The following is a 20,120-nucleotide window of genomic DNA, read 5'->3' on the forward strand; positions in this document are numbered from 1 at the left end:
TATACACACACACACATATATATATATAAATCTCACATTTTAAAAAAGATTTTATTTATTTATTCATTAGTGACACAGAGAGAAGGCAGAGACATAGGCAGAGGGAGAAGCAGGCTCCATGCAGAGAGCCCAATGTGGGACTTGATCCCGGAACTCATATCCATTCATATACCATGAACACATGGGTTACTCCCACATCTTAGCTATTGTGAAAATACTAAAATGTATATGGGAACATGTATATCTTTTCAAGTTAGTTTTTTCATTTTCTTTAGATAAATATTCAGGAGTAGAATTGATGGATCATACGATATTTCTATTTTAATTTTTTAAGGACTCTCCATGCTATTTTTCATAATAGCTGTATTAATTTACATTCTCACCAACAGTGCACAAGGGTTCCCATTTCTCACCATCTTTGCCAACACTTGCTAAAACTTGTCTTTTTGATAATAGCCATTTTAAGAGGTATGAAGTGATATCTCATTGTGGTTTGATTTGCATTTCCCCGATGATTAGTGATGTAAAGTACCTTTTCATGTATCTGTTGGCCATTAATATGCATTCTTTGAAAAATGTCTATTTATTTTCGCTGCCCATTTTTAATTGAATTCTTTGTTTCACTTTTTAAAAAGATTTTATTTATTTATTCATGAGAGACACACAGAGAGAGGCAGAGACACAGGCAGAGGGAGAAGCAGGCTCCACACAGGGAACCCGATGCAGGACTCAATCCCGGGTCTCCAGGATCATGCCCTGAGCCAAAGACAGACACTCAACCGCTGAGCCACCCAGGTGTCCCTTTTGCTTCACTTTTAATATTGATTGTATAAGTTCTTTGCGTATTTTGGATATTAACTCCTTATTGGTATATAATTTGCAAATATTTTCTCCCATTCAGTAGGTTGTCTTTTCACTTGATAACTTCTTTGGTTGTACAGATTAGTTTGATGTAGTTCCACTTGTTTATTATGCTTTTGTTGCCTTTGTTTCTGGAGACACATCCAGAAAAACATCGCCAAGATCAATGTCAAGGAGCTTACTACCTGTTTTCTTCTGGGATTTTTATGGTTTCAGGTCTTACATTTAAATCTTCTATCCAAAACAAAACAAAACAAAACAAAACAAAAAATAAATCTTCTATCCAATTTGAGTTAATTTTTGTGCATAAAATAGTAGTCTAGTTTCATTCTTTTGCCTGTGTCTGTAACTTTTCCCAACAGCATTTATTAAAGTGACTATCTTTCCCCATTGTATATAGTCTTGCTTCCTTTGTCATAAATTGACTATATTTGTGTGAGTTTATTTCTGGGCTATCTATTCTATTACATTGATCTCTGTTTGTTTTAATGCCAATATTATATTATGTTGATTACTATAGTTGGCTGTGTAATATAGTTTGAAATTAGGGAGTAGGATACCTCCAGCCTTGTTCCTCTTTCTCAAGATTGCTTTTGGCTATTCAGAATCTTTTGTGGTTCCATAAAAATCTTAAGATTGTTTGTTATGTTTCTTTGAAAAATACCATTGGGGATCCCTGGGTGGCGCAGCGGTTTGGCGCCTGCCTTTGGCCCAGGGCACGATCCTGGAGACCCGGGATCGAATCCCATGTCGGGCTCCCGGTGCATGGAGCCTGCTTCTCCCTCTGCCTGTGTCTCTGCCTCTCTCTCTCTCTCTGTGACTATCATAAATAAATAAAAATTAAAAAAAAAAAAGAAAAATACCATTGGGATTTTGATGAGGATTGCAATGAATCAGTATATTGCTCTGGGTAATATTGACATTTTTTTTTAATATTGACGTTTTAACAATATTAATTCTTCCAATCCATGAGCATTGAGTATCTTCACTTTTTTTGTGTCTTCTTCAATCTCTTTCATCAATGTCATAGTTTTCATAGTATAAGTCTTTCATCTCCTCAGTTAAATTTATTCCTAAGTATTTTATTTATTTTGATGTAATTGTAAATGTGAGTGTTTCTTCAATTTCTCTTTCCGATAGTTCGTTGTTAGTATATAGAAGTGCAACAGATTTCTAAATGTTGATTATGTACCCAACGACTTTCCTGAATTTTTTTTATTCACTCTAATAGTTTTTGGTGGAGTATTTAGGGATTTTTACAAATATAAGTATAAAGTATAAATATAGATACATATATACACATATATTTGTCTGAAAAGAGTGAGTTTTTACTCTTTCTTTTGCAGTTTGAATGCCTTTCATTTCTTTTTCTTGCCTAATTGCTCTGGCTAGCATTTCCAATGCTATGTTGAATAAAAGTGGAAAAAGTGGCCATCCTTGTTTTGTTTCTAATCTCAGAGGGAAAATCTTTCAGCTTTTCACCATTGCGTATGATATTAGCTGTGGGCTTCTCATATATGTCCTTTATGTTGTGATACATTCCTTCTATACCTACTTTGTTGAGATTTTTATCATAAATGGATGAATTATGTCAAATAAATTTTTTGCATCTATTGAAATTATCATATGATTTTCATCCTTTATATTGGTAATGGACAATATATCATATTGATTGATTTATAGATGTAAACCCTCTGTGCATCTCTGGAATAAATTTCACTTGATTGTGATATATAATCCTTTTAATTGTTATATTGTTTAATTTGGCTTGCTAATATTTTGTTGAGTATTTTTCATGTATTTTCATCAGGGAAACTGGCCTGTAATTTTCTTTTTTGTGTGGCATCTTGACTGTTTAGGTATCACTGCAATGCTGGGTCAATAAGGTGAGTTCAACGTGTACTCTCTTCTTCAATTTTCTGGAAAAGTTTGAGAAGCACACATATTCAGTCTTTAAATGTTTGGTAGAATTCACCAGTGAAGTTGTCTAGTTCTGGACTTTCGTTTATTGTGAGGTTTTTTTGATTACTGATTCAATCTGTTTACTAGTAACTGGTCTTTTCAGATGTTCTATTCCTTCATAATCCAATCTTGGAAGAGTGTATGTTTCTAGGAATTTATTCATTGCTTCTAGGCTCTCCAATTTGTTGGCATATAATTATTTATAATAGCCTTTCATTATTGTTGTATTTCTGTGGTGTCAGTTTTAAATCCTTCTCTTTCATTTCTGATTTAATTTAATTTTTAATTTGAGCCCTCTCTTGATAAGTCTACCTAAAAGTCCGTCAATTTTACTTATCTTTTCAAAGAACCAGCTCTTAGTTTCACTGATATTTTCTATGCTTTTTTAGTCTCTATTTTATTTATTTCTATGTTGCCATTTTTTTATTTCCTTCCTTCTACTAACTTTGGGGTTCATTTGTTTTTCTTCTTCCTGTTCCTTTAGTTGTAAATTTAGTTTGAGACTTTACTTGTTCTTTGAGGAAGGCCTATATCATTACAAAGTTCCCTTTTAGAACAGCTTTTGCTTCATACCATAGATTTTGGCAAATTGTATTTCAATTTTCATTCTTCTCAAGCTAATTTTTATTTTCTCCTTTGATTTCTTCATTGGCCCACTGATTGTTCAGTAGCATGTTATTTAATCTCCCGTATTTGTGTTTTGTTTTGTTTTGTTTTTAGTTTCTCCTTGTAGTTGATTTTTAGTTTCATGCCACTGTGGTCAGAAAAAGATGCTTGATATGATTTTAATCTTCTTAAACTTACTGAGACTTGGTTTGTGGCCCAACATGTGAACTATCCTGGAGAATGTTCTATGTGGATTTGAGAAGACTGTATTCCACTGCTTTTGGATGGAAAGTTCTGTATACATTAAGTTCATCTAGTCTAATATGTCATTTAAGGTAGATGTTTCTTTATTGATTTTCTGTCTGGATGACCTATCCATTGATGTAAGTGGGATATTAAAATCCCCTACCATTATTGTATTGCTGTCAATTTCTCCCTTTAGGTTTGTTAATATTTGCTTTATTTATTTAGGCGATTCTATGTTGGGTGCATTAATATTTACAAATGTTATCCTCTTGTTAGATCGATCCCTTTATCACTATGTAACACCCCTGTCTTTCATTTTTTTTTTATTTTTTATTTTTTTAAAGATTTTATTTATTTATTCATAGACACACAGAGAGAGGCAGAGACACAGGGAGAGGGAGAAGCAGGTTCCATGCAGGGAGCCCGATGTGGGACTTGATCCCGGGTCTCCAGGATCACACCCCAGGCTGCAGGCGGCACCAAACCGCTACGCCACCGGGGCTGCCCACACCCCTGTCTTTTAATACTGTCTTTATCTTGGGCAGCCCAGGTGGCTCGGTGGTTTAGCACCACCTTCAGCCCAGGGTGTGATCCTGGTGACCCTCCCTGCATGGAGCCTGCTTCTCCCTCTGCCTCTGTCTGTGCCTCTCTCTCTCTCTCTCTCTCTGTGTCTCTCATGAATAATTTTTTTAAAAAAAATACTGTATCTTAGAACGTAAAGACTGCTAACTCTGGGAAACGAACTAGGGGTGGTAGAAGGGGAGGAGGGCGGGGGGTGGGAGTGAATGGGTGACGGGCACTGGGGGTTATTCTGTATGTTAGTAAATTGAACACCAATAAAAAAATACTGTATCTTAAAGACTATTTTGAGTGACACAAGTATTGCTACCCCAGCTTTCTTTTGGTTTTCATTTGTGTGGAATATCTTTTCCCAGCCCTTTACTTTCAGTCTGTGTGTGTCCTTATACCTGAAATGAGTTTCTTTTAGGTAGCTCACAGCCTATAACAAGCCTATAACTTGTCTTTCTAAAAATCTAGTCAGTCATGCAATGTCTTTTGACTGAAGAATTTAGTCCATTTACACTTAAAAAGTAATTATTGATAGGTATGTACCTATTGTCCTTTTGTTAATTGTTTTCTGGCTGTCTTGTGGTTCCTGTCTGTTCTTTCTTCTTTTCTTGCTCTCTTATGTTGTGGTTTAATAACTTTCTTTAGTGTTACTATATTCTTTTTTACTATCTTTTGTATCTATACTATAGGTTTTTGCTTTGTGGCTACCAAGAGGCTCGCAGATAACAGTCTAGATATATTAAAATGTATTTTAAGTTGATAGCAACTGACCTTTGAACACATTAGAAAATTCTACATTTTTTGCTCCCCTCTCATTTTATATTTTTGATGTCACATTTTACATCTCATTTTGTCCATCCCTTACCTGATAATTGTAGTTTGAGTTACTTTTAGTTCTATTGTCTTTTAACTTTCACACTAGATTTATAAATGATTAATCCACTACCTTTACTATATATTTACTTTTACCTTTAAGATTTAAACACTTATGTTTCTTTGTCACTAACTAATGCACTTTCTTTTCAGCTTAAAGAAGTCCCTTTATAATGTTTCCTGTTAGGCCAGTTTGGTGGTAATGAGCTCTTTTAGCTTTTGATTGTCTGTAAAAGTCTTTCTCCATCAACCCTGAATGATAACCTTGCTGGGGAGGGTATTCTTGCTTAGAAGTTTCTTTCTTTCAGAATTTTGAATATATTGCCCCACTGTGTCTGGCCTACAAAATTTCTGCTGAAAAATCTGCTTACAGTTTCATTAGAGTTCCCTTGTACAAAACAATGGGTTTTTCTCTTGCTGCTTTTAAGAGTCTATCTTTGGACAGTTTACTTATATCTTAGTGTTGATCTTTTTGGGTTCATCTTACTTGGGCTCTTATGGCCTTTCTTGATCTGAATGCTTCCTTCTTAGATTAGGGAGGTTTTCAGCCATTATTTCTTTAAATATGTTTCCTACTCCTTTATCTCTCTCTTCTCCTTCTGGGACCCACTATAATTAAAGTATTATTGAGATTTATGTTATCTCATAGGTCCCTTAAGCTATCTTTATTTTTAAATTTTTCCTTTTTGATTTTCTGTTTGGGTGAGTTCCACTCTTGTCTTCTATATCACTTTCTTCTGCTTCATGTAGCCTCCTTTTCAACCTTTCCTGTTTATTTTTCCACTCAGTTATTGTATTCTTCAGCAAAACAGTTACTTCCCCCAGTCTTGAAGGAGTAGCCTTGTGTAAAAGATATAACTTATCCATCAACCTAAGACCTAGTTCCTTGTCTCTCAAACCTTTGTAATTATTTAAGCAGCCTAATTTATTATTATGTCCCAGCTGTTGAAGGTGTGCCAAGACCTGTCAGTGTTCTAAAGAGAGGAATCTCAGTCAGCACCTACTTTCAGGTTGATTGGAAGACACATCCTTAGGCAGCAGTTTAAAAGTATGCAAATTAATATAAACTCCTGTGGTACCACAATAGTAAACCCTACTGGCCTGTAGACTAAGTGGATCTGGGGGTGTTGCAAAAATTGGGGGTTCAAAAAATGTATCAGGTCCTTTTTGGGAGGTGTATCAAGGCTGAAGAGGAATACAAAGATGGCATCCTCCAGCCTGCATTCCCTGAGAGTACCCACGTAGCCTCTACATGTATGCCAGACTTTAAGTCTACCCCTCAGACTGAAGCTCCAAGACAAAAAACAGGCCTTTTTCGCAGACTGGGGATTTGTTTCAGTCCATTGTCTGCATAGTGCTCTGGAGGTTGGTAGCATGCCAAGAACTGTGTCTCTGATTGTTACAATCTTGTGGTATTTAGGAATATGAGTCCCCTGGCCACCAGAGCCAGATGGTTACAGAGTGACCCCAGTAAGGACTACGTGCATCTGCTGGCTTTTGCAGGGACCACTGGAGAGCACAGAACTGGTATATTCCACTTCTACATGGCTGCAGGAGAATCTAGGGCTGGTGCTTGCCTGCCATCTTTAGTGGGGCAATGGGAGAGTGCAGGGCTGGTCACACTTGCCAACACTATCAAGGGAGAGGGAGAGTACAAAAGTCATGCCTGTCAGCACTTCCAAACTTAAAGAGAATTCTAAAATACTCCTGCCCCTCTGGTAGATGCTTTAATATTAGCAAATGAATCTCTTTCACATATAATGCTGGCACTTTTTAAATTGCTGCTTTTGCACTGTTTTCTGAGGTGGATGAGTCTGCATGGAAACCCTTCAAGAAATGTATCTCAGTTCTTCAGTCCCTTGGATGTAAGCCCCTTTGGTTTTCAAAGCTAGATGTTTTGGAGGATTGTCTTTCTGTTGCAAGTCTCAGAGGTTAGGGTGCTTGAAATGGGGCATGAACCTCTAACTCCTCAGTGAGAAGGTCCAGATTCATAAGATCCCTTCTGATTGTAAGTCACTATAGCAGGGGTAGGATTTTGAATGAGACTATCTCTGCCTCTGCTACCTGTTGATGTGGCCCTTTTACTACCTGCTGTGAAGGAAGCTGTTCAGTTAGTTTTCCGGTGTTTTTCAGAGGGAAATAATTGCTCCCTATGTAGCTACAGATTTGCTGTGTCTACAGAAAGAGGTATGTTCAGGATCTTCCTATGCTATAATCTTGGACTGCCCCACCACTATTCTTAACAACTCACTAATTATAGAATTTTTTCTTATGCTTGACATCCCCCAATCATAGTATTATGTCTCCTGAATCTTTAATTCTACTCTCTTTTTAATATAGGAAGTCTCACTTTGCATAATCATACGGAACTATAATAATTAAGATGCAAACTAAACCACCTAAAAGGGATCTTTATTAATGAGAAAAGTACGATTGTTCCATGACGTTTAAGAGTTTTTCCCACAACTTTATCTCTCTTCATGTAGGTTATATATGTATAGAGAAAAGTCATATATTGCTAAATCTGCTTTCACTAACTTCCTTGTCTGCATCTCTCAAGTCTCTCAATGGTAGCAATATCAACATTCCTATGGCTCGCTATTTTCTCTGTAATCCTATTTGTATTAGATTTTAATGTCATTTCCGGTGTTATCACTTCCCATTTTTGCTGCACTTTTATCTCTATTGGTTAATTTTCTCTTTTAAGTACCCATATTTTTGGGATCCCTGGGTGGCGCAGCGGTTTGGCGCCTGCCTTTGGCCCAGGGCGCGATCCTGGAGACCCGGGATCGAATCCCACATCGGGCTCCCGGTGCATGGAGCCTGCTTCTCCCTCTGCCTGTGTCTCTGCCTCTCTCTCTCTCTCTGTGACTATCATAAATAAATAAAAAAAAAATTAAAAAAAAAAAAAAAGTACCCATATTTTTAAAATTTCATAGTGGTTTATCAGTGAGAGACAGATGCAATACAACCACATACTTTGCTATTAGGGCATTAAGGGAATAATAAATTCACAGTGACTAATCACTGACAGAATTTGAAAGAAGTGAAATAACCATTCACTGATCATGACATTCAACTGTTATTTATATATTGATTTATGAATTGAAGTGCCATGGTATATGCCATGGTAACTTTAGTTTGAACTATGTTGTTGTGGACTAATGTTATATAACTAAGTTGTGGTAACAAATTTGTGCATATCAGAACTGTGCAAAGTAAGGACTGCCTGTGCCTAGTAGAACTGAACTATAAAATCTTCTTTTTTCAATGTGTCACCATTATATGACAAAACAATACCATCTGAAAGAAACAACAGACTACTTCAAATACATGACTTCTTTGTTTTATTAGCTTTGGAAATATCTAAGTTTAGTGTAGAATTTGTTTACTGAAATATACTTGAAGGCTGCACAGAGAAAGAAACTAAGTCAGCTTCTTGCTTGAAGAGTTGAATATACTGTGAATATTTGCTAATCAAAACATGTTTTTTTCTGTAGACCTTCATTATAAATTCAGATACGACCTATGGTAATTTAGTTCCATTATATAAATGTTAACATTTGTTCAGTCCAGAAAAAATATATATGAAAAAATTTAGAAAAAAATTTTAAATGGAATTTCAAATCAATGAGTAAAGGATGGAATCTATAACAAATGGGGTTGGGTTACCTGGATATTTATTTTAAAAACATTAAGATATTCCCTCACCTCACATAATATAGAGAAAAAGCCAATGGATTAAATATGTAAATATACGGAACAAAATCATGAAAGTACTGGAAGAAAATATGCGTCTATTTTTATAATATTAGGATATAGAAATTTTTATAACAATCAGAAAATTATGCTCCTGATCTTTCCCACCAAATCTGCTTCCCCAAATCTCTCTTATCTCAGTATGTAGCAACTCTATTTTCCTACTTGCTCAGAATAAAAACTTGAGAGTCATCCATGATATCTTTCCTTTCATAGTCCATGATATCTCTCCTCTAATATTCCATAAGCAAATTTTTCTGGCTTGACCTGGAAAATATATTCAGATTCTGAATGTTTCTTATCACTTCCACTGCTACCACCCTGAACCACGCCAAAAAGATCTCTGGTCTGTATTATTTAAATAGTATCATAAGTGGTCTCACTCTTTTCATCCTTATTCCTTTATGATCTACTTCCAAAATAGGAGCTATGATATATATATTTTTATTTTTGATTATTAAAATTTTTTAAAGATATTATTTATTTATTCATGAGAGACACAGAGAGAGGCAGAGACATAGGCAGAGGGAGAAGCAGGCTCCATGCAGGAAGCTGGATGTGGGACTTGATCTGGGGACTCCAGGATCATGCCCTAAGCCAAAGGCAGACACTCAACAGCTGAGTGACCCAGGCATCCTGAGCTATGATATATTTTTAAATTTCAGTACAATCATGTTACTCCATCCAGTCACTCCCCATTTCACTCAGGTATAAAATCCTTAACTATGATCTACAAGGCTCTAGATAATTTATCTTCCGTTACCAATCTGATCTCATCTTTTTCTTAGTTTCACCTCACTCACTCTGTTTAATCCACACTAGCCACCTTCATGTTCTTCAGACATGTCTTTATGCTCTTATCTCAGAGTGTTTGAATGACTCATTCCCTCAATGCATGTGAGATCAACTGTTATCAGAACAGCTTTCACTTATTACTTTATTTCAAAATATAGCAATTCTCAGCAATTCCTATCCCCAAGCCTCACTTAACTTTTGCCATACCTTCTAACACACCATAAATGTATTTATTTTGTTTATTGACTAGATGCAAGATCCACACAAGCAATGAGTTTGTTTCATTCATTTTCTATCTCCAGCACTTAAAACAGTACCTGGCATCACACACGCTCATTAGGTATGTTTTAAATGAATGAATAAATAACATTTGCCTGTGTAAAAATTTTATACTTTACATGATAAATGCACAGTAAACAGGGTTCTACGACAAACAAATGACTGGGAGAAAATATTTGCAAGATATATAAATAGGCAATGGATGCATCTTTGTGAAGTACTTCCATAAATCAACAGGAAATACACAACCAAATCCCCTCCTGAAAATGAGGCAAGGGTGTGAATAGATAATTTGTAGAGGAGATATAAGTATAAGAAATCTCATTCATAATTAGGAAAATTCAAAATTAAACAATGATACTCTACTTTTCACCCACTAGACTGACAAAATTAAAATGACTAATAACACCCAACATTTGTAAAAAGAAAAAACTAGAAAATTTCTTACACTGATCAATATAGTATAAAATAGTAGAGATATTTAAGAGAAAAATTTGTGATCATCAATATTAAAAAGGCATATAATATGATGGGTTCCAGCAACTCTACTCAGAATTGATTCTATGGCAATATTTACCAAGTAATCTTAAGATATATATGTAAGATATGGGTAAGAATCTTCAGAGCAACATATATTTGTAATCATGAAAATATAGAAACAACTCAGTGTTCATAATTGGTTAAACTATTTATGGTTAACCCATATACAAAATACTATATAATTATGAAAATGAGTGAGGCATTTATTTATGGGCTGATAAAGAAAATTTGCTAAGACTTACTAAGTTATGATAGCTAGGTCCAGACCAGATATATAGTATGATTTTATGTATGTAAATAAAAACAAAAGATACCTATATTTGGAAGATGCAGCATCATTTCATGAATCAGGAACTGAGGAAAAATGCTTCCAATTATAGTTGTAAGATGCACCTCAATATGAGAGATTTTGAATGTAAAAAATTAAGTCTTAAAATTGATGAAATATCTATCATATATTCATGTTTATATACACATAAAATGTCTTTTGTGGATGACTACTAAAAATGGTTATCTTGGGGAAGAAATATGAATTTAAGGTATGTAAATATGTGGAAAGAAGAATTCTCATTTTACATTGTTTCATAATGGTTGTTTTTTAAAATCAAGTTTCTTGGTTACTATTAATATAAAAACTTTGAAAGACAAGAATCTAAATGTATTTATCTTTTGACCTGGATATTTAACGTTTAAGAATCTATACAATATAAATAATTAAACATGTGTCTAGATATGTGTCTAAGAATATTCATTATGAAATTATTTGCAGCAACACAATGTCATGCAACTATTAAAAATAATGTACAGTGACAAAGAAAATTGTCTAAGATATATTTAAAAAGAAAGATTTAAAGATATGTGATAAAGCAAATACAGAATAGTGTGTATTCTATGATTCTACACATATGTAGAAAACCCCAAATTTTGTATATGTACATAAAAATATGTAAGGCAAAGGATTCAAATTTACACACCATTATCAGTGGATCTCTATAGAGAAGGGAATGGAATAAAGAAGATATGTTATGAAGGAGATTTTCACTTTTACCCTTGATATGTCTATATTATCATTTTTTTAATGTAGCCATGTTATTACTGGTAAGATTTCAACAGAACAGAAAATATTCAACATCATGTCAATAGACTTTACACTGTTAATTTGAAGTTAATAAAGCAGAAATTTCTCTTGATTATCTCTTACAATAAGTTGATTGACTACACAAACAAAAGTTTTTTGTATATTATTAAAAAGAAATTACCTTTAAAACATTATTCAAATTTCACATGAGTGAAATCGTTGAACAAGAAAAAAGAGACAAAGCAAGAACAGACTCAATGATAGTGAACATCCTGATGATTACTAGAGGGAAGGTGGGTGGAGAGATGGGTTAAATAGATTATGGGGATTAAGGGGTGCAGTTGCTGTGAATACTGAGTATGGTATAAAAGTGTTGAATCACTATATTGTACACCTGAAACTAATATAACCTTGTATGTTAATTATACTAGAATTAAAATTAAAATAAAAATTTTTCAAAAGTTAAAAAAGGGCAGCTTAAAAGGAAAAAAACACATTATTCAGTACATTCTTATCTCAGTGTGAATTTTCTTTTTTTTTAAAAAAGATTTATTTATTTATTTATGATAGACATAGAGAGAGAGAGAGGCAGAGACACAGGAGGAGGGAGATGCGGGCTCCATGCCGGGAGCCTGACGTGGGACTCGATCCCGGGACTCCAGGATTGCGCCCTGGGCCAAAGGCAGGCGCTAAACCGCTGAGCCACCCAGGGATCCCTCAGTGTGAATTTTCATTAATTCCATGGAAAGTTAGTAACACTATACTTTTTCTAATACTTCCTAGTTTTGTGGTCTGACTGAATGATTAAAAACAATATTATAAGACAAATGATTGACTAAGAGAAAATATTTGCAACATATATAATAGGCAATGGATGCATCTCTGCTAGTTAAAAATTACTTCCACAAATCAGTAGGACTTGTTACCTTTTTACATGGAATTAAGCAGCTATCAAATATTTGTTGAGTTTAATGATTCTAAGATACAGTCTAAATTTAAAAATATTTTATTTATTCATGTATTTGAGAGAGAGAGAAAGAGAGAGAGAGAGAGCATAAGCAGAGGCAGTGGCAGAACGAGAGGGAGAAACATACAGGGAGTCTGCAGGGCTCTATCCAAGACCCCAGGATCATGACCTGAGCTGAAGGCAGACACTTAACCTACTGAGCCATCACTTAGGTACCCCAGATACATTCTAAATCTGATTGATTGAGAAACACTACCAGAATTCTCACACTGACTAGGGGCATAGAGGGAGATGTAAAACTGTTTTAAGAGAATACCTCAGATATACAGTTAGGAATACTACTGAACTTTCATTAATTGCATGTTACTTTGTTTAGGAAATAGATCAACAATTCCACCACTAAGAAGGGAAAAGAAAACCAGAACCACACAGAAATATACCTCTGGTTTACTGAAATATACTCAAGAGATTAAGATAGAGGGAAAGCTAAGAAATCAGAATATTTCCCCCCTCATACCTTTTTGGATTGGCTACAAACCCTAAGACATATCTCCTTACAATATAAGAGAAAACGGGAGGAATGAATTTCCAGAATATATCATATCATTGTATAGTTCGTTTAATGAAGAATTAAGAATGAACACAGTATTTGAAAAAAAAAATCACACTTGCTAAGGTATATGCCTGGAGTAGAATTACCTTTGGGCCAGGAAGACCTGGAAGACCAATGCCTGAAACACCAGGATCACCTTTTTCACCTTTTTGTCCAGGTAATCCTGGGGAGCCAGGTTGTCCAGGAACTCCAGGAGGTCCAGGAGACCCTTTCACACCCTGAGGACCTGTTGAAAACATGTAACATGCATTTTTTCAAAATATTCTTTATTCATGGCATATCTATGATGCTTATGACTAAGGGAAAAGTTTTTTTAAAAAAAGAACTCAGCAAATTCTGAATTATATAATAATCTTTTACAATTAGGATTATTTAAAAGTCTATTTTTCAAGAAAGTTTAAGTGAAAGGGTACAGCTAGAGAAAAGATTTATGTTTGTGGATTCTTACTCTTAAGTTTTCTAAAACTCTGTCCCTTAATTCCCACTTTAAATATTTGTGAGATGAGAGAGCTCTATTCACTGTATACCTTAGTTATTGTCTCAGTTTGATTCTATCAACACCAGTCTCTATTTTGTTAACAAAGATAGTGAACCATCTGCCATTAATAGTATTAAATATTTGGGAGATGTTCATCACTTACCTGGAAAACCCATATCACCTATGCTTCCTTTAAGCCCAGGAGGTCCTGTAAGCCCTGGTTTCCCAGGGAGGCCGGGGTTACCTTTGGGACCTATAAAAGTTAAACTGGTTAAATTAAGACAAGTCAACAATATTGAAGTTGCCTGATTTCTTGGCATAGGTTATAATTACAATGTAAAGCATGGGATTAGATGGATCAAATCTTAATATATGATTAAATTCCACAGATCTAACTCAGCATAAAACAGGCAAGAGGCACCTAAGAAATCTTAGGGACATATGACATTATAAACATATATGTAACAGAGGTACAGAGATAACAGAGGTAACAGAGGTCTCCTAATACAAATTAGTTTTTAAAATGCAAAAATTTTGCCAGGACACCTTGTTTCTTGCCCTAAAACAATTCCAATAACCTGAAGTCCTATTTGCTGTATGTGTATAACTACCCTTACTGTATTTGTCACAGATAAATGATACAATGAATCCGCTTTTAAAAATGGAGGAGTGGTTTTCCCATGTAAATCTGATTATATAAAAACAGTAAATGGAAAGTGGTATCCTGTTATGATATAGTCCCAGTAGATTAGGCCAGGGATAGATAAAGTTTGAAGGAGAAATACTGTACTGTCACCCCCAACTGTCACGGCTGCTGTGTTTATACATTCTTCCTAGAGCTGTGTGATATTACCTAGGGATTTCCTAAAGACCTCCATGTTGCCTTAAACATTTTTCTTTCACAATGACTTCCATCTTGGAGAAGAGAATGCAGAAGATGTGAAGGATAGGATGGAGCTATATCAATGCAATGTAGTACAGAGTCTAGAGCAGAATAACTGACCTGAAGGACTCCTATGAGGATGGAGACCAGCTCTTTATTCCTTTGGGGCCTAACTAAAAGAAAATGGCTTAAGAAGCAGCAAGAGTTTTATTAGAAATTAGAAAAAAAACCATGTTGACTCTAAGGGTGATTAATGCTGAAATAGACTACCAAGGTAGGTTGTGAAATTTTAGTCCTTAGAAACTTTAAAAAATAGAATCAGCAGCCATTTTTTACATGGTTTAATGACTGACTTGTCTGAAGGCAATAACTAAAAAAAGGTAAATTTTTCAGCATCTACCAGATAATTGTCTCATTTATATATGTTGAAATGTATGAAAATAACACACACCATCTTATTTGGATATACTTCTCATTCTGTATATATCCTCACTCCCACAAAAAAGAAGAAACTGAGCAAAGCAAAATATACTACAAATCTTGTCAGTTGACAGCTGGGCCAAATGGCAACATTTCTGCCAAAAAAAAGAGCTCCATATCTCAGTAGCTACCCAAGCATACTGGCATCATATGTCATGACCAGATCCAAAACATCATCACACATGGTAAGTACATAATTACTTTTTTAGGATTTAGGATCAGCCATTTAATTGCTACAGGTAGTCTGTATACCTACCTGATGGTCCTGGTAATCCAGGTTGTCCACTCAGTCCAGGTTGCCCTGGGTCTCCAGGCAAACCCTGGTAACCTTTTGGCCCTGAAACTCCGGGAATACCTTCCAAGGATGAGTATAAGGAAGACAAGTTAGGTTGATATCATTAATCCTTTAAAAATAAATTGGGAAAGCTAGCAACCCAAATTCTGAACTGTGAATGAAATATAGGAACCATGATATTCTCATGTAGTATGAACTAATAGCAGTGGACACATGTTAAACCCCTCCACTTTTTATTTAGCTACCATTAAGAAATTCAAAGCACTCAATAACTAAGTCATTTTCCTCTTTGGGCCTCAGTTTCTTACATTGTAAAACAAAGGAATTGGGGTAGATTATCTTTAAGCTATCTCTTAGATTCTACAACTACCTTTAATAGTCCCATTATAATAGAGATTACTGCCTCTATTTTACAGAAGGCATAATTGAAAGAGAAGACTTGTAAGGAGTAATTCAAGAAAGATATGTCATTTTGACAATAATAAAAACTTAGGTGGCCCTGCCTCTTTTATGATGATATATAAAACTACAGTAATGTCTTTTTTGAAGAAAAATCCTACCAAGTCCTGATCATAGAGAAACATAATATCTGTACACACATATGCCCACACACACTCACATGCACACATAGACTGAAAATATTAATGGTTACAACACCAAAAAATCCACAAACTTCACTATAAGCTGCAAATAAACATAGTTGGTTTTAAAGTTCCATGTTGTTTTAGAGGCTATTCTATATAGATTGGATTATAAGCACTTTATTAATTTGTGCTTATCTGCATTTTCTGATGTCTTATTAGATGTTATACTTTTATAAAAAGAAAAATGAACTTTTTATTTAAAAAGTGTGATACTTCATATCTTATTTGTTTCTAATAAAGTAACTAGAGTAACACAGTTGTACACTAAACCTACTTTCAGCAACTTCTAGGGCTGAGCTCGGCTGTTCACAGTCCAATACTTGTTTATTCTGCTAAAGCGAAATAACAATGAACTGCATTTTTTTAAGAAAATCTTTTTTTTAAACTTTTATTTATTTATTTATGATAGTCACAGAGAGAGAGAGAGAGAGGCAGAGACACAGGCAGAGGGAGAAGCAGGCAGAGGGAGAAGCATGCTCCATGCACCGGGAGCCCGACGTGGGATTCGATCCTGGGTCTCCAGGATCACGCCCTGGGCCAAAGGCAGGCGCCAAACCGCTACGCCACCCAGGGATCCCCTAATGAACTGCATTTAAAAGCCAAGCATGATGTGTATATCCTAACACTGCAGGGCAACAATGTACTAGTTATCTCATCGGGTTTCAAGGGAAAAAAATTTAAAGGACCAGCAAATTTCCCAAACACTGAAATCTGTTTTCCAAGTGATTCTGGCTATATATCCATTTTTCTCAACCACATCCTATATTGCTTTCTAGAAAGCCTGAAGATGACTACCTTAAGTCTATTTTTTAAGAGTTCATAGTTTGTGACTGATTAAACTACAAAGAAAATAAATAAAAGTAGATCACTTGGGGCAGCCCAGGTGGCTCAGCAGTTTAGCGCTGCCTTCAGCCCAGGGCCTGATCCTGGAGACCCGGGATGGAGTCCCACGTCAGGCTCCCTGCATGGAGCCTGCTTCTCCCTCTGCCCGTGCCTCTGCCTCTCTCTCTCTCTCTCTCTCTCTCTCTCTGTCTGTCTCTCATGAATAAATAAATAAAATCTTTAAAAAAGAAGCTGATCATGCAAACAATACAAATCAGGTTAAAAATATTCATTACCAAAAATGTGATATATCTAAGTGCCTTTTGTTGGTGACTACTACACTACAAGTCACTTTTCATGCTATTAAAAATTAAACTTCAGATATACCAGTTAACACATTCACAAATAAATGCATTACTCACCTGGTAAGCCAGGGTCCCCCTTCTCTCCTTTTGAGCCCAACAGATCTGGATCCACTGGTCCAGGAGGGCCTGGAAGGCCAGGCTCTCCTTTACCACCTTTTTCTCCTTCAGGGCCAGGAGGTCCTGGCTGACCCTGCAAACCATTATCACCTAACACCAACATGAGTGTGGGGAGAACACAACAGATCAGACTCATCCTTCCAGGATTAATGCATGTAAAGATTATTCACATGTTCCATAATTTAGTAGGCCACTGACCATACAAAATGCTTATGCACTATGGTTATTGTTTATGAGTAACTTGAACTCACACAGATTTTTACACTCAACACTCCCTCTATTTTCTGGGGTTCTTTGACAATTATAGAAACTAAAAAAATCAAAATTTAATCCCTGTATTTTGTTATTTTGAGCTGAGCATTTAGCACATTTCATGGTATCCAAACTATGCATGCCACCAAATTGAAAATAGAACGTACTTAAATGCCATGTCATATAAGAGATGAATCACTGAATTCTACTCCTGAAAGCAATGTTACACTATATGCTAAATAACTAGAATTTAAATAAAAACTTGAAAAATGCCATGTCACATAGAAACAAAATATAAGTAAGCATTGCTCGTTTTAAAGCACTAAAAATATTCTGTATTAACATAAAACAATGTTAATTTTCTCCCTTACATGTATCTTCCAGCCAACTTTGAATATTACCTTTTAGACCAGGAATACCACTCCTGCCAGGAATTCCCAAAGGTCCTGGAGGGCCGGGAGGTCCCATCATACCCATTTCACCTTTGGCACCTTTGAAGAATACCAATAATTAACTTTTACCTTTCCTTGACCTTCGAAAGATAAAAGATAACTTTTAAGATGTCAACTGGAAGATTATTGAGTGTTGGGAAGAAGGCACTAAGTTTTATCCGTTTTCAACTTTTGCAACCTTAGTGAACACTTCTGCTGATTCTATGAAAAAAAGACTCTGGGGTGCCTGGGGCGCTCAATCAGTTAAGCATCTGACTCTTGATTTTGGCTCAGGTCAGGATCTCAGGGTCATGGGATCAAGCCATCCTGGAAGTATATCATTCATCCCAACCACTCCAGTTGGTGCCACGTGGATCAAAGATAAATGACCCAATCAAATCGTGCCTTAATTTCTGACCCACAAAATCCTGAACAAAATAAAAAGGTTGATTTAAACCATTAAATTGTGGGATCTTTTTTTATACAGCAATACCTGACCAGAAATCTCAGAGAAAAAGTGTAACGAAAATAGCAAAGTGAGTTTCCTGCAAAGACATTTAATACTTTTCCTTAAGGGATAGTGTCAATCCAGAAAAATACAACAAGAAAATAATATATCAGAATCATGTTAGTTTTAATTTCCTGAATCCAAAAGCAGAGAAAACTTTAAATAAATTACCTGGAAATCCAGAGGCTCCTGCTTTTCCTGGAAGCCCTGGTGTTCCTGGGGGTCCCATAGGACCAGGTGCTCCAGGAATCCCTGGACTGCCTCTCTCACCAGGGGGTCCTAGAACGTCAAACCCAGGAGGCCCTGGATCTCCCTTCTCTCCTGGTATTCCGTGTAGGCCTAGTTAATACAACATCAATATTAACAAGTTTTGAAGTAGTTTTAAGATATGTATCTGATTATTTTTCTAGCAAAAAAATGATAGATTCCTGTGTATAACAAATCTAACCGTGAGTCAGAGATACTTTTGGTATTATGGATATAAAATGACCTAACAATCAAACTTTAGGATTTTCAAGCATATTCCTCTATGAAAGTGCTTCTAAAATTATTTCCAGTGAAAGACTAATGTTTTCTTAATTCCTGGTCCATCGTGGACTAATGTTTTCATAAAACAATAAAAATTACTAAAAAAACTAAAATAAACTAAAGATGTACAAAATACATGACTACATTTTGGTTATTATATTCAACAAATGCAATTACACTGTCAAATTACTATATAAGTTTCTAAATGTTTATTCTCAATTTCTTCTAATTCCAATGCAGACTGGTAATAAGCAGTTTGTGACTTGACATTGGTCCATTGACTGCATTTGGATTTGCACTGCTCTAAGGTACTATGGATTATTGGGATATTATTTCTATAATCTATAAAAATGATTAATTACTGAATAAGTCAATTATGTGGACCTTTTTTAGTTTGTTTTACATGTTATTTTAATAATATATTACCATCAGTTTTTGTTGTTAAATTTTGTTTCTCAGTATTCCAACCAGGATTTTACAGAAAAAATATGACACTGCAGAAATATTTAACCTTAGTAAATTTTGTAAGACTGAACTATTCCAAAAGACAAAATGGTTAAGAAAGAATATATTTTGGGGAAAGAATTACTCTACAAACAAAGCAAGTTCCCACTCTAATCCCTAACAGGTATGTGACTTAGTGAGTTACTTAATATTGTTGATCTACAGCTGTTAAGTGGGGATACAACTGAATGGAAGCTGGAGGCTGAGCCGGGTGACTGTTCTCAGTGTCCCTTCAACAATAAGACCCAATTGTATTGTTGAAGATTCACAAGTAATTATTTTTATAATAGCAAGACGCCGGGATTTTAAGATCTGTTTGATGTCATATACCAACATGTCCTTAGACCAATAAAATTCACTTTGAAAATTAGAGAATTCCATTTAGTTGGCACAGTGGTAATGGTTCCAATGCTGTCATTTCATAGAAAATATTATAAAGAGGGGAAAGATATTTTACATTATTATATTTGTGACATATGATGAGATACCTAATGATGAGCACTATTACAGCTCCCTGTACAGATTACTGCCTACTGTTACAGTATAGTTCAACTAGTTTTTGATAGCTAAGTTTTTAAGATAACCAATTTGTCCTTTGAAAGACGCTCTACAAAATAACAAAAAAAAAAACCCTCAAAGTATTATTAAACCTGGACAAATCTTG

The 20,120-nt window shown here is 35.2% G+C and overlaps 1 protein-coding gene across 3 annotated transcripts in view; it reads right to left on the bottom strand.

The window, feature by feature from the left end:
• COL4A5 (collagen type IV alpha 5 chain) overlaps positions 1 to 20,120 on the bottom strand; it is a 273,325-nt gene that overhangs the window by 37,895 nt on the left and 215,310 nt on the right. For all 3 annotated transcript variants that reach the window (XM_077889027.1, XM_077889028.1, XM_077889026.1), the window contains exons 31-36: positions 18,596 to 18,763; positions 17,887 to 17,976; positions 17,174 to 17,323; positions 15,247 to 15,345; positions 13,791 to 13,880; positions 13,236 to 13,375 (exon numbers count right to left, since the gene is read on the bottom strand). In XM_077889027.1, the coding sequence (XP_077745153.1) occupies positions 13,236 to 13,375; positions 13,791 to 13,880; positions 15,247 to 15,345; positions 17,174 to 17,323; positions 17,887 to 17,976; positions 18,596 to 18,763 (737 nt within the window). The remainder of the gene's footprint in view (positions 1 to 13,235; positions 13,376 to 13,790; positions 13,881 to 15,246; positions 15,346 to 17,173; positions 17,324 to 17,886; positions 17,977 to 18,595; positions 18,764 to 20,120) is intronic.

This window comes from Canis aureus, chromosome X (assembly GCF_053574225.1).
Source record: "Canis aureus isolate CA01 chromosome X, VMU_Caureus_v.1.0, whole genome shotgun sequence".
In the NCBI taxonomy this organism is placed as follows: domain Eukaryota; kingdom Metazoa; phylum Chordata; class Mammalia; order Carnivora; family Canidae; genus Canis; species Canis aureus.